This window comes from Cervus canadensis, chromosome 20, assembly GCF_019320065.1.
Source record: "Cervus canadensis isolate Bull #8, Minnesota chromosome 20, ASM1932006v1, whole genome shotgun sequence".
NCBI lineage: Eukaryota > Metazoa > Chordata > Mammalia > Artiodactyla > Cervidae > Cervus > Cervus canadensis.
This window is the reverse complement of record NC_057405.1, coordinates 40204762-40218257: the sequence shown is the minus strand read 5'-3', so window position 1 is coordinate 40218257 and position 13496 is coordinate 40204762. Positions and strand designations below refer to the sequence as shown.

At 34.7% G+C, this 13496-nt stretch overlaps 1 protein-coding gene across 1 annotated transcript in view; it reads right to left on the bottom strand.

Annotated features, from left to right (window-relative positions):
- Positions 1 to 13496, bottom strand: part of LOC122422595 (triadin-like) — a 196773-nt gene that overhangs the window by 61851 nt on the left and 121426 nt on the right. The window contains exons 7-8 of the mRNA XM_043439032.1: positions 12093 to 12152; positions 4191 to 4370 (exon numbers count right to left, since the gene is read on the bottom strand). Coding sequence (XP_043294967.1) covers positions 4191 to 4370; positions 12093 to 12152 — 240 coding nt within the window. The remainder of the gene's footprint in view (positions 1 to 4190; positions 4371 to 12092; positions 12153 to 13496) is intronic.

Sequence of the window (13496 nt, the reverse complement as noted above, 5' to 3'; positions counted from 1 at the left end):
CTAAAGCCCTCAGCAACAACAATGGAAAAAGTATGTATCCTGGAAGTTTAGAATGCATGGACTTCTTGCAATTTGAAGGGTTTGGACACCCCCCAAATGAAATATGTTGCTCGGCCCCAAGCTGTGATAGGTTGTTTTGTATACGTAACAGGTAAACTAGTTTATTGAATTAACTAAAATCTTCATGCTTCAGAAGGTCTTCTTTAACTGAATGCTGACAGTGTAATGAAGCTATATGTCATATTATTACCTATGTAAAATGTTTGTATTTCTTATGCCACTATTTTCTGGATCCAAAAGTCATTTATTTAATTAATGCACCAGTAGTCCTACAAGCTTCCAATTTGAAAAAGAAAATCTCTTATGAATTCAAGAAGGTTAATTTTTTTAATCTAGAAAATTATTTTAGGAGGTTTCTATTATATTTAAATAATGCTGTGATGTTGCATTTTAATGGCACCAGCATATCAAAGAAGATGAAAGTATTTTTACAATATTTAAAGTTAAGAATTTTTTTGGCCACACTTTGTGGCATGCAGGGTTTTAGTGCTCCTACTAGGAAAAGAACCTGTGCTCCCTGCAATGGAAGCATGAAGTCCTAGTCACTGGACCACCAGGGAATTCCCAAAGTTAAGACATTTAAAATATTTTAAATTAAGATGCTCCTTTCCACCTGTCCTATGTGTTGACCTTAACAGCGTGTGAGAATTCTAGACAGGAATATGTTGGGCAGCCCCCAGTGTGTTTGCTTCACCTGCCTAAGGATAAAGCAAAACCAGGCCATCCTGAATTCGGAAACTTCATTTTACAGAAATGCTTCTTTAAATCCAACTCAAATGTTAAAACAGGTCATTTTTTCCTAAAGAAAATCTGAACTCTTCTACCATTCTTTCACTGTTATGTGACAGTGATTCACATAAGGTAATTTTATATCTCCTCATCACTTCTTAGTATTTTTTTTCTCCAAATGAACATCTTTCTAGGAATACCACATGCTGTCCATCTCTCCCCTTTCCGATCCTCAGGGAGCGTGATAGATGTCATTCAGCTGCTGCCTTGTTGGTTGTTCCCTGTGGAGTGGCAGCTGAGAGAAAATGCATTCAGGGTGCAGAATGTTAACAGAAAAGAGATTTTAGAAAACCTCTAATGAGAGTGGGGCATATGTGGTCTGGCGCTCGACGGCAGATTCACATTAGCTACAATTTCTCTGCCTGCCATGAATAGTTGTTTAAAAAAGGAAGAAAAAGGAAGAAAAGAAAGAGAGAGCATAGCAGTGGGGAGGTTTGATTTTTCCTTCCCCACAAATTTGCCATAGCCTGTGAGAAAACCAGAGAGCAATGCTTGATCACGCGGACCCTTCTTATCCTACTCTAAACAGACTGGTCCATAAAAAACAGATTATGTAGCACATAAGAGTGTGTTTTAGGTTTAGAATAGGCATGTACATATATATATATATATATATATATGTATATATATATATGTATATATATATATAAAAAAATCTTATTCCTGATGCTTTAGAAAAATATAGTGTTTATGTATACAGTTTTAAAAATAACCATGTATGAATATACATGCATGTATACTATATAATTAAATAATTTGCTACACATAAAAATCTGTGTCCAGTGAATAAAAGACTTGTAGAACCTATTTATTTAAAAAGCACTATTAGAGATCTATATGCAAGAATAAAGCAAATTCATTAGGTCTAATTCAAGCTGAGCAAATAAATAATCCTTTACCTAAAGGAGAAATAACTATTTTACTAAATCAAAACCAATACAAGTCTCAAAATCAAAGCCACCTCACAAGTAGATAATTTAGAAAGCACTGTGTCTTTATCATGGTTGAGTTAAAACTATAGTGCAATTATTTTAAAAACAAATGCTCTGAAGTCATAACTTAATTTCTTAAATGACACATTTATATATCTGATAAGCTATTAGAGGTAAAGTTTCCATTATTTACCTAATAATACATTTATCTAATTGAGATGGCAGCTTTTCTCAATATAGAGCCTGAATTTAGCAAAGGCATTTGTTTAGCTGATAAAATCACATTTGTGCTTTTATTTCCAACTCTTAAGTGATAGTTGAGCATCCTTTTAATAGATAAATAGCTCTGTGATGTGAAAATGGAATTAGTAAATTGAAAATGGAAAGGTAATATAATGTTATCTTCAATAATTCTGGTTACTGATAGGAATAAAATACAATATATGTGACCCAGAAAATAGTATCATTTGGAAATATTTTAGTGATGAGTCCCTATCAATAAAATATGTATCCCAAATAACTAAGATACTAAAAATGAACATTGAAAAGTGAATTCATATTCTTAGTTGCTGGATGAGTATTTTGGTACTCCCATATATAAATGGAATGAATTTTTACATGCTGTATTTATGGGCAAAAAATAAAAATATGCTTGGTACATTTAACCTGGTTTCATGTGATTCTTTTCTTTTTGTGTATGATTGTTTTCTTTTTGAAAAGACAATCTAAACTGCAAAGTATTTTAGGATCTTTATAATAATTTTAAATAAGAATGTCAGTGAATCAGAAGATTAATTTTCCTTTCTAGCACAATAAAATAGTCCATTCAAAATATTTTTTCTTTATTTACTATATTTTTCCTACCCAAAATATTGCATAAAAAACATACAGCTTTACTAGAGATGATAATTAATTTTTCAATTGATTCAAGGCAATATAATCATCTTTAAAATTGAAGAAAGGTTTTTGGGCTTCAAAGATTTAATTTCACTCCTGTCTCCTGCATTGTAGGTGGATTCTTTAATAGCTGAGCCGCAAGAGAAGCCTAAGAATACTGGAGTGGGTAGCCTATCCCTTCTCCAGAGAATCTTCCTAATCCAGGAATTGAACCGGGGTCTCCTGCATTGCAGGCAGATTCTTTATCAACTGAGCTATCAGGGAAGCCTCTTTAAATATTACTTTGAAATAAAATTACTTAACTATAAAAATTGGTGGGTTACAAAGAAAAACACAAACTTTTCCTTTCTTTTTTTTCCCTTTCAAAATGTACTTTGAAAAAAGATACCTTTTCCTTCATATAAACAAACATATCCAAATATTACTTCTGCATTCAGGGAAAAAAGTGATTCAAAGGTAAAATATGAGAGTGGATTACAAAGACAAACACAATATAATTTCATCTTTATGTAGAATCTAAAACAAAAAGAGCATGGTTCTCAAATTCCATACCTTGTACCTTATAGTAGGAAAACTTATTTTCAGTTTCATGGTCCAAATAGCTTACTCAGTAACGACATGTTTAACTTTTTAAATGCAAATCTTATAGAAACAAGTCTTAACTTTAGCCCTCAACTAAAATTATTGAAACTATCAGAATAAGGAAAACATTTTAATGTTTAAAAAACATTGATAGGAATAGTCTGCCCAGAGAAGATCCCACAATCTGTGTGGGGAAGCTGAAGACTGTACCAACTTTCAACCAGGAGTGGATTTAGGCAAGGAAACAGTCAACAAGGGCTGGAGATGTTTGAGATAAGGTCCTCAGGGAACCTCTTAAAACTCCACCCTTCTATGTTTACAAACACCTTTCTTTAAAGAATGTCAAGTTTACATTCTACCTCCACTTAATTGCTCTATTTCTGTGAAGTCTGGATGTAAGTTTGACATCAGTCTTACTGAAAAGCAGCACTATATGTAAGATACAAAGTTTTCTAAGGTCATAAATTTAGTCATTGGACAAAATGGATTTAATAATTCAATGTATCTTCTGAATTATGTGCTCTTGCAGAGCTACAGGGATGTATGGATACTTTTTCTGATACTTATTCTATATGATTTGAAGATATACCTTTTAATAAATTTGCTGTCATTTTCCTGGATGGTTGTTCTTCAAAGAGTACACAAAGGACAAAGAGTATGTTTCCTTTAAATAATTTCAGATACTAATGCAAATTCTCTTTTAAAAATGCTTCAACATGCATCTTTAGATATGTGAACACAGTTTAGCATTTCTATAGATAAATTTTAATTCCCCAATTATTGCATTTCCTTTCATGCATATTCACTTATACACATTTTTTACTCCCTTCTGAAGTCTGATCTTCATCTTTTTCAGTTTTTAATTTCACTGCATCTGTTTCTTGCCCAACACTCTCTTAGAACCTCTGGCCGCCTCCTCTGAATGTTTACCTTTCTGTTCATGCTTGGACACAGCTGCAGCATCTTTCTCGTCCTTTTTAGGTTTGGGTGATGTTTTCTGTACTTCTTTTCCTTGAGTAGCTGTTTGCTTCACTTTCTCCTGTTTCACACCTTTCACTTCCTTTCTTATCTTTTCTTCAGTCTTTTCTCTAGTCTTAGCTTTCTTCTCTTCTGTATGGAGTTAAATAAAAGTTTAATTATATAAATAAAAATATATATATACATATTTTTAAACCAGTGCAGTATTTTATCTTTCATTAGTTATTAAGAACAATTATAAAAGAAAAAGAAAAGAAAAACAAATTAAAAAACTGTGTCACTGACATAAATTGTGACTATTATTTGACTTTTATACAGCTTATGAAGTGGCATGTTAGAGTACTAAAAAAATGTTAACTTGAAAGTTGGACATTTACTTAATTTGTACACAAAAACATTATTTTTTAGGTGGTCAGGAACTGAGTATATCAAAAAGGAGGCATTTGGATTCTGCAGGGCAGGTATATATAGACATGCTTAGTGAAAACCCATGTCTGTACCAAAAAGCCCAATGAAAGAGACCTTTTAAATGGATGTGATCATTTTGTTCTACAAATGAATTATCTTCAAAGTCATTCAAGAAACTAAATTTTCAACACAATAGTTTTGAAAGATAACTATTGTGAATGTAAATGTAAAATGATTTGTACTGGTAATGAATATTAGAAACAAAAGAATAAAATCCATTAAAAGATAATCAAGAGACATTCAGTCTTTAATGGTTTGACTTTAACGGAAAGAGAGGAGAAATTAAGATGTCGGCTCCTGCTTATTCTGTGTCAAAAATAATAATTCATTTGTCTTTTAAAGCCTCTGTGTGTGCGTTAAATCGCTTCAGTTGTGTCCAACTCTGTGCGATGCTATGGACTATAGCCCACCAGGCTCCTCTGCCCATGGGATATTCCAGGCAAGAATACTGGAGTGGGTTGCCATTTCCTCCTCCAGGGATCATCCCAACCCAGTGATCAAACCCACATGTTTATGTCTCCTGCATTGGCAGGCAGGTTCTCCTAGTAAACAAAAAGGGCTATAAATTAGAATATATATGAATTTTGATTTATATTCTATATATTCATATTCTTAATTTTATATTAGTACATGTATTTGGAGGAAGAGGACTGGAAATGTGAACAAATGAATGTGAATCTTTCAACTAAAAAAAAAGCAACAATAGTATAGTACATTTGTGTAAAGTGTTTATAATAGATGTTGCACATAGGACATTATTTACAGGATCACACATAATCCTTGACTTCATGGTAAGTCTACTATAGTGCTGGACTCTGTCATTTGCCTATGTAATAGGTAGACTTTACTGTCATTCATTTTGAAGAATTTGATGAAAATATTATAATAAAGTTTCTTGACTTTGTACAGTAAGCAATAATTTGAGACTAAGACAAGATAATATTATGAAGTCCTGCAAGGAGAAGAATAAACATGATAATGCTCATGAAACCAAAATAATCTGCAGTTCTACATTTAATTGAATGAGCTACCACCTCCCAAAGTTTCCTCAGAACTTTGCAGGGAGATATTGATGTTGTGTTAGGGGTAGAGGGATACTTCTATAATCAAATAAATTAGGAAACATTAAGCTAAACTGCTTTGTTTTCTATGGAATTTCTCAAAGCTAACATGTATTAAGAGTCTTCAAGGAGGTCGATTATGCTATCCACTGTTTCCCAAAGCTGCTGCTTCTGCTGCTGCTGCTGCTAAGTCGCTTCAGTCGTGTCTGACTCTGTGCGATCCCATGGATGGCAGCCCACCAGGCTCCCCCGTCCCTGGGATTCTCCAGGCAAGAACACTGGAGTGGGCTGCCATTTCCTTCTCTAATGCATGAAAGTGAAAAGAGAAAGTGAAGTCGCTCAGTCATGTCCGACTCTTCGAGACTCCATGGACTGCAGCCCACCAGGCTCCTCTGTCCATGGGATTTTCCAGGCAAGAGTACTGGAGTGGGGTGCCATTGCCTTCTCCTGTTTCCCAAAGCTACTGACCATAAAACTCTAATAGAAGAATCACCACATTACTCCACAAACTTCCAATATCTTTGTGGATTTTGTGACTACAATCAACTGGGGATTTTCTTCTATTCCCTTTAAACTTCTAAGCCTCCTTTACTGCTTTCTGCTGCTTCCTATAGCAGACACATACATTGCTATGACTGAAACCAACACCTCTGTCCAGATGACTTTAAGTCAACATTGTTTCAGGACCCCACACGAAAATATTTATTAGTTTCTGCCTGGAGAAGAAGTTCCTTTGAGAGGGCCAACAGCACCTGTAAGTCATATAATTCACCTATGATCACCTAACAAACACTTTCAGAGAGCCTATCATGGCCTGGGTTCAAAGCCAATTGCTTACACATATATAAATCCCTTTGTGCTCAATTCATATGCAACAAGTGACTCTGCCTTTGGAATTAATCATTTATTCACCCGAGCTTAGATTTGTCTCAACTTTTATTTAAACATACATGCTATACCCTACTATTTATCTTGTATTACAGATAGCTTTTACATATCTGTCTTCCCTACCAGACTGAGAGAAATTTGAGAATCAGAATTATATATATACTATTCATTTTGAAGCAACATAATGTCTAGCACAGTACTTTTTTCAGAGAAAATGAAGAATAAATGTTATAAATGAACAATTTTGTTTTAGAAAACAGTAAATTATCTTCAGATCATGTATACAACATAGTGACATATGGGTTACATATGTAAATATGTGTTTAGTGATGGACTTGACCACAACCTGGAAAATCTGCCAACTAGTTTTTTGTTTGTACTTTCATATGTGTGAAATTATTATTGTGGTTACCTTAAATGACACCTGATCACTTCTTGTAGGTAGCAGCTGGTTTAACCTTAGCTTTGTACTATGAAATTAGACACATGAAATTGAGATTTACTTTTAGTGCCATTATAATTTACAAATGAACACAGGTCATTTTCTTAAACACAAGACTACATCTAAAACAAATTCATTTATCAGTGGTTTTTAAAGTATAAAAATAACAAAATTTTCTCTATTTTAGACATTTTTAGTGATCTTTATCTTTGAAACAGGTAATGTTTCCTCACATTAAAAATAAAAAATGGATGAGAATACAACAATGATGTGGATATAATGTGGAAAATGCCATAAAAGTAAAGCAACACCCAATATAAATTTATTTTTATCAAATTAGATAGGTATTGTTAAATTTTGTGCCAAAATTCTTTTCCTGATCTTTCTCAAAAATAATTTAACTGACAACTGCATTTAGGAGTTCATTAATGAACAATGAAGCAAAAAGTATTGTCATGTTCAAATCACCCAGCTCAATTTAGGAAGACAGTTAATTTATGACTTTTGTCAAATGGAAAACAAAATAGCCTATCAAAAGAATGACATCAGCATATTTGATCCAATTTTGGAATATCCATTAGCAATCTGTACCAGAATCAAAATATCTTAATCAAAGAAGGGAAATCATATTATGCAATAAACATACCAACAAACTATACCTTTTTGGAGTTAGGAAATAACCTATATCAAGTCTCATTCATTAAGGAAATGCCAACTTTTAACTTTCTCTCAGTTTCTTGTATTCTTATTAAAGTATTTTGGATTTTTGGTAGGCCAGGTTGACTTACCACGGCTCCCAAAGCATCCTACTTGCTTACTTGTACAATCTTCAGCCTTTGAATATGGACTGGCCAAGGAATTTGATGCTAACCAATAGTATGTGGTTTCCATGGTTAGTCTACATAAGACTGCTATTTCTGTCTTACTAGCTGACTCTTTCTCTTGCTGAATTTGATGACTCCAGCAATACTGGTGAGACTCATGTGGCAAGAACTGAGGATGGCTCCTGCCAATAGCCACCCCTCCAAAAACTGAGACTCTGTCAATTCAATAGGCCTTGAGGAACTGAATCTTGCCAACAGTCATTTAAATGAACTTGGAAATAATTCATCCCCAGCTGAGCCTTCAGATGGGACCACAGCCCTGTCTAACACACTGATCACAGGCTTGTGAGACACTGTAAAGCAAAAGACTGAGCTAAGCCATGTCCAGACTCTCTGTGTGGTGATTTTTATACACCAAGAAATAATTAGTACAGTATTAAATAAATATTTGTTGAAGGAATAATTGATGCTTGAAGAACTTTATTTAATTAGCTTTGGAAAGAATACTTGATTTATATTCAGTTCACATGGGGTTTTGTCTTAGTTCAATTACATACTAGTTTTCAATCTGGCCAAATTGTTTTCTCTTCCCAGAGGTAAATTTCTTCATCTGTTAAGTTAGGTAATTAATTGGGATAATCTCTAACATCCTTACTATCTTAAAGTTTCAATTCATCCATGTTATCTTCAAAAAATGATGTTTGGTTCTCTCATGGAAAAATTTAGTAAAAAATACATCTTCCTCAAATATCTAGTTATTTTACATTTTGTAGATAAACATTAAATTTTGAAAATAGATTCCAATTTTTATCCACATACATGTTTAGTCTCTTGAAGATACTAGATTGAAATTTCCAAATTATATTGATCACATAAAACCTATATTTTAAAATACAAGGACAGATATGAAGATAAAATGGCTAAGTAGGAGGACACAGAGCTCACCTGCCCCCACGAACACATCAAAAATACATCTATATGTGGAGCAATGCTCACTGAAAACAAACTGAAGACTGGCAAAAAGACTCTTTTTATAAACAAAGCTCTGAAAAAAATACACACAAAACCAGGTAGGGAGGGAAGAGAAGCAATTAGGTTGGACCTGCATCTTTAGGAGAGGACACAGAAGAGGAACAGGATTACACAGGCTTGGAGATTCCCTTCTGGGGAGTGAGCAGTTTGAAAGACATATAGGCCACCCCAGGCCTGGGTCCAACATCAGGAGTATGAGTCCCCTCAGCTGATTTGAAAAGCAGTGGGACTGACAGCAGGGCTGTAGGAAACAGAATATGCTGGGGAAGAGCACACACATGCTCACTTTTTCCTGAAACAAGGCAGAGGAAAAAAATTGAACTGGCTGCGATTCTAGACAGTTTCCAGTGACCACCCAGCTCGTGCCCCAGCCTGAGCCGAACACCCCTGCAGCCACGCTTGCCCTGTGGTGCGGCTCCACCCTAGGGCAAAGGCCGCCACAGCTGAGAACACGCAGTTGTAAAGGACAGGGCAGGCTCATCCGAACGCGGTGAGAGCCGTCATTCCTGGCACTTAAGCAGACAGGAAGCGGACCAGAACTCGGCTGGTGCTGGGACCACCCCAGCCTGCACCCCGAACCACACGCTCCAGCTCCTCTGGCTCTGACGCTGCTCTGCGCTGCACTGAAGGTGCCAATGCCCGGAGCTGGCAGAGCACACACTCAGCGGGAACAGAACCGGCTCCGTTTCAATTATCAGGGCTTCTCCTGCAGCAATGGGGACCAGATCCAGTCCTCAACAGGGAGGTATGAGCCTCAGAATAGAGAAGAAGCCCATGCTCGTGCCTGGCTTTGGCCCTAGACACTCCATGTCCAACCCCACATCCTACCATGGTGAAGAGCAGCCGGAACACATGGGAGGATGACACCCATGCTCACATCAGATCCACCCCTCCCACCAAAGCCACTGGGCACCGCAGACCACAGAGGCACTCCCACACAAGGACAGCCTTCCAGACTGGGATAGGTTACCGCATCACATAATTTCAGACAGATAGTTAAGAAAAATGAGAAGACAGAGGAATTTAAGTGAAACAACAAAAAATAAAAAATAAAAACTCTGAAAAAACAACATGAATCAGAGATAATGGTACCAGATAAAGAGTTCAAAGCACTAGTAATAAGAATGCTAATTGAATTAATGAATAGACGAACATCATGATAATTTGAACAAGGAACTACAAAATATAAAAAAGAAACAGACAGAACTAAAGAATACAATAACTGAAATGAAAAACATACCAGAAGAAATTAAGAGCTGACTAGGTAAATATAAAGTAAATAAGCTACATGGTTATATAGTACAACAGGGGAATACAGTCAATATTTTATCATAACTTTAAATGGAATATAATCTATTAAAATTCTGAATCATTATGTTGTATACCTGAATACAATATAATATTGTAAATTATAATATATTGTAAATCAATTTAACATTGTCAATCGATTATACAATACAAATACAAATGTATTAAAAATAAAATTATAAAAAGACACATATATGATATCATTTATATAAAGAATCTAAAAAATAATACAAATGAACTCGTTTACAAAACAGAACAGAATCACAGACACAGAAAACAACCTTATGGTTTCTAAAGGAGAAGGTAGGGATGGATAAATTAGGAGTATGGGTTTAATGGATACATACCCCTATGTAAAAACTAGATAATCAACAAGGATTTACAGTATAGCACAGGAAACTATATTCAGTATCTTATAATAACCTATGATGGAAAAGAATTTGAAAAATATTCATATACACATATCCAAATTGCTTTGGTATGTATCTGAAACTAACACAATATTGTAAACCAACTATACTTTAACATATATATAAATAAGATATGAGAAAGAAAATTGAATTTAGTAGATAGGACTGAATATTTAGAAACTATGTTTTGTATATAATCTATAATTTAGTGGGCTTCCCTGGTGGCTTAGATGGTAAAGTGTCTGCCTGCAGTGCGAGAGACCCAGGTTTGATCCCTGGGTTGGGAGGACCCCCTGGAGAAGGAAATGGCAACCCACCCCAGTACTCTTGCCTGGAAAATTCCATGGACGGAGGAGCCTGGTAGGCTACAGTCCATAGGGTCGCAGAGTCAGACACAACTGAGCGACTTCACTTTCTTTCTTTCTATAATTTAGTAGATAAGATTGAATATACAGAATCTATATTTTTCTAACATCAAACAAACAACTGACAAAGTTAGAATAAAAAATAGTTATTGTAATCTTCCGAAGTTTATAACATTACATTCATATTCTGTTTTTTACTTTGGTATATTATCAAGACAGTTTAGGCCCTTACTGGCTTAAAATATTGATCAAGATGATGCATTATCCTTCTTGAAAAAAGAAATCCTTCATTTTAGTGTCCTAAAATTAAAATTAAGGTGTAACACTGATTAAACTGTAAATCAGATATGTTCGTACTAGTTTGCCATTGTTCTAGCAACTACTGCAAATTTAGCGACTTAACCCAACAACCAGGATCTATTATCTCCTGGTTTCCATAGTTCAAAAGTCTTGTTACAATGTCACTCAAACAGGTTTTCTGCTTAGGGTCCACAATGCTAAAACCAGCTTGTCAACTGGGCTGCATTGCTACGTGCTCTGAAGAAGGGCTGGCTTCCACACTTCAACATTTTGGCAGGATTCATTCCCTTGTTACACTTTCCATGTGCCTCCCTCAATTTTCAAGCCAGTAATGGGGCTGAGTCCTTTTCACACTTCAAAATCTTTCTTTTCTGTCACTTCTCTATGTTTCTTAAGGTTCATGGGGATTACACAGAGTCCATCTGGATAATTCAGAAAAACCTCCATATTGTAGATCTATCTTAACTATTTTTGCAGACTGCTTTTTGCCATATAATGTAACACAGCCAGGGGCATGACACCACGGGGTGAAGGCCATGGGGCCATCTGCCTGTCACATACAGGAAAGCTCTTCAATCTCTTCTCATGTTCGGAAATGCTCTATTATTTTAAGTATTCACTTTTATTATTCTTTTAGATATTAAATTTCAAATGTAAGGTCAAATTAAATTTTTTTGTAAAGGAAATGCTGAATGCTTACAATCATCCAGCTGCTACCCAAAATATATTGCTTTTAAAACAGAAAGTATAACTTACCTTTTGCCACTGTCTTTGTTTCTGGTTTTTCTTTTTTCTGAATTTTTTCCTTGTGAGTTGCTTAAGCAGAAAATTTTATATTAGTACACACTTTTAATAGATTTCAAGACTAAGCTTTTTGTTTACCTCATTTTTATAGCCACCAAAATCATAAGCTAGTTTGATGACATTAATGAACCTAATTCAGGAATTTTTAAAAAATCACCAATTTAATAAAAACTATAAAAAAAGTTAATTTCAAAGACTTGGCATAAAGACTTAGAAAGCATTTGAAAGCTAGTCTCGTCCTTCTGTTTAAAGTTACCATTCTAAACAATATTTTGGAATTGTCTTTAGGAGAGACAAACAGAAAAAATAATTTTATAAGAATTTGTGGAAAGATGTATCATTTTATCAGGAGGAAGCTCTGTCTTTACAATTAAAAGAAATAATTAAATCAATATTAGAGCTTTGATTAAGAATAATGTGTCTTAGGACTTCCCTGGAGGTCCAGTGGTTAAGACTTCGCCTTCCAATGTGGGGGCGAGGGTTCAATCTCTGGTCAGGGAGTGAAAATCTCACATGCCACATGGTCAAAAAACCAAAACATCAAGTAGAAGCAATACTGTAACAAATTCAATAAAGAGTTTAAAAATGGCCCGCATTAAAAAAAAATAAAGTAGTATGATAATATGAATTTATTGTATTGATTTCTTATTTTCCTTACATAGACTAGTAAAATCTTGTGTCTCTTAATGGCTTAAATAAATGAGTTCAGAGAAGTACTACAGCATGTGAAGGTTATTCCTATATTTCAAATGTATTAAACAGTGCAGTTTAATAGTTATCCAAATCACTACACATTTTTCAACATGTATATACTATTTATTAAAGATTAATAAGGGGAGTTAAAGAAATTAAAGAAAATTAAAGGTAAAATAGTAGATTTTAATTAAAACATCCAGGTTAAGGAAAGAGTCAAATTATTAGGGTAAAAAACTGGAGCCCTAATTATTTTCATTTTTCTAACTATATCCTATGAATATTAATATCCATCAGTTTTACTTGTATTATAAAAGGAAAACGATATGCTTAAAACATATATTTAAATAATTATTCTCTTAAAATACAGTCTATGAACGGTTTCCCCAGAATTTTTGAGAGATGACACAAGCCTCATGGAAAGCTTAGAGGACAAAGTCCATGAGACCGTGGCAGCTATCGAGTTTCCAAGAGAGCAGGCGCCTTCACCTCCAGGGTTTCAGCCTTTCCACCCCTAAGCCTGCCCCATGGTCATCTCCACTACCACTTGGGGTTATGGGTAACAGTTTAGAAAATATTAGCTGAAGGAAGAATAACATTCAAGGTTATTGGGCTACAGCATAATAACTGTCTCATAAAAAGAAAACTCCTTTAATTGGTATA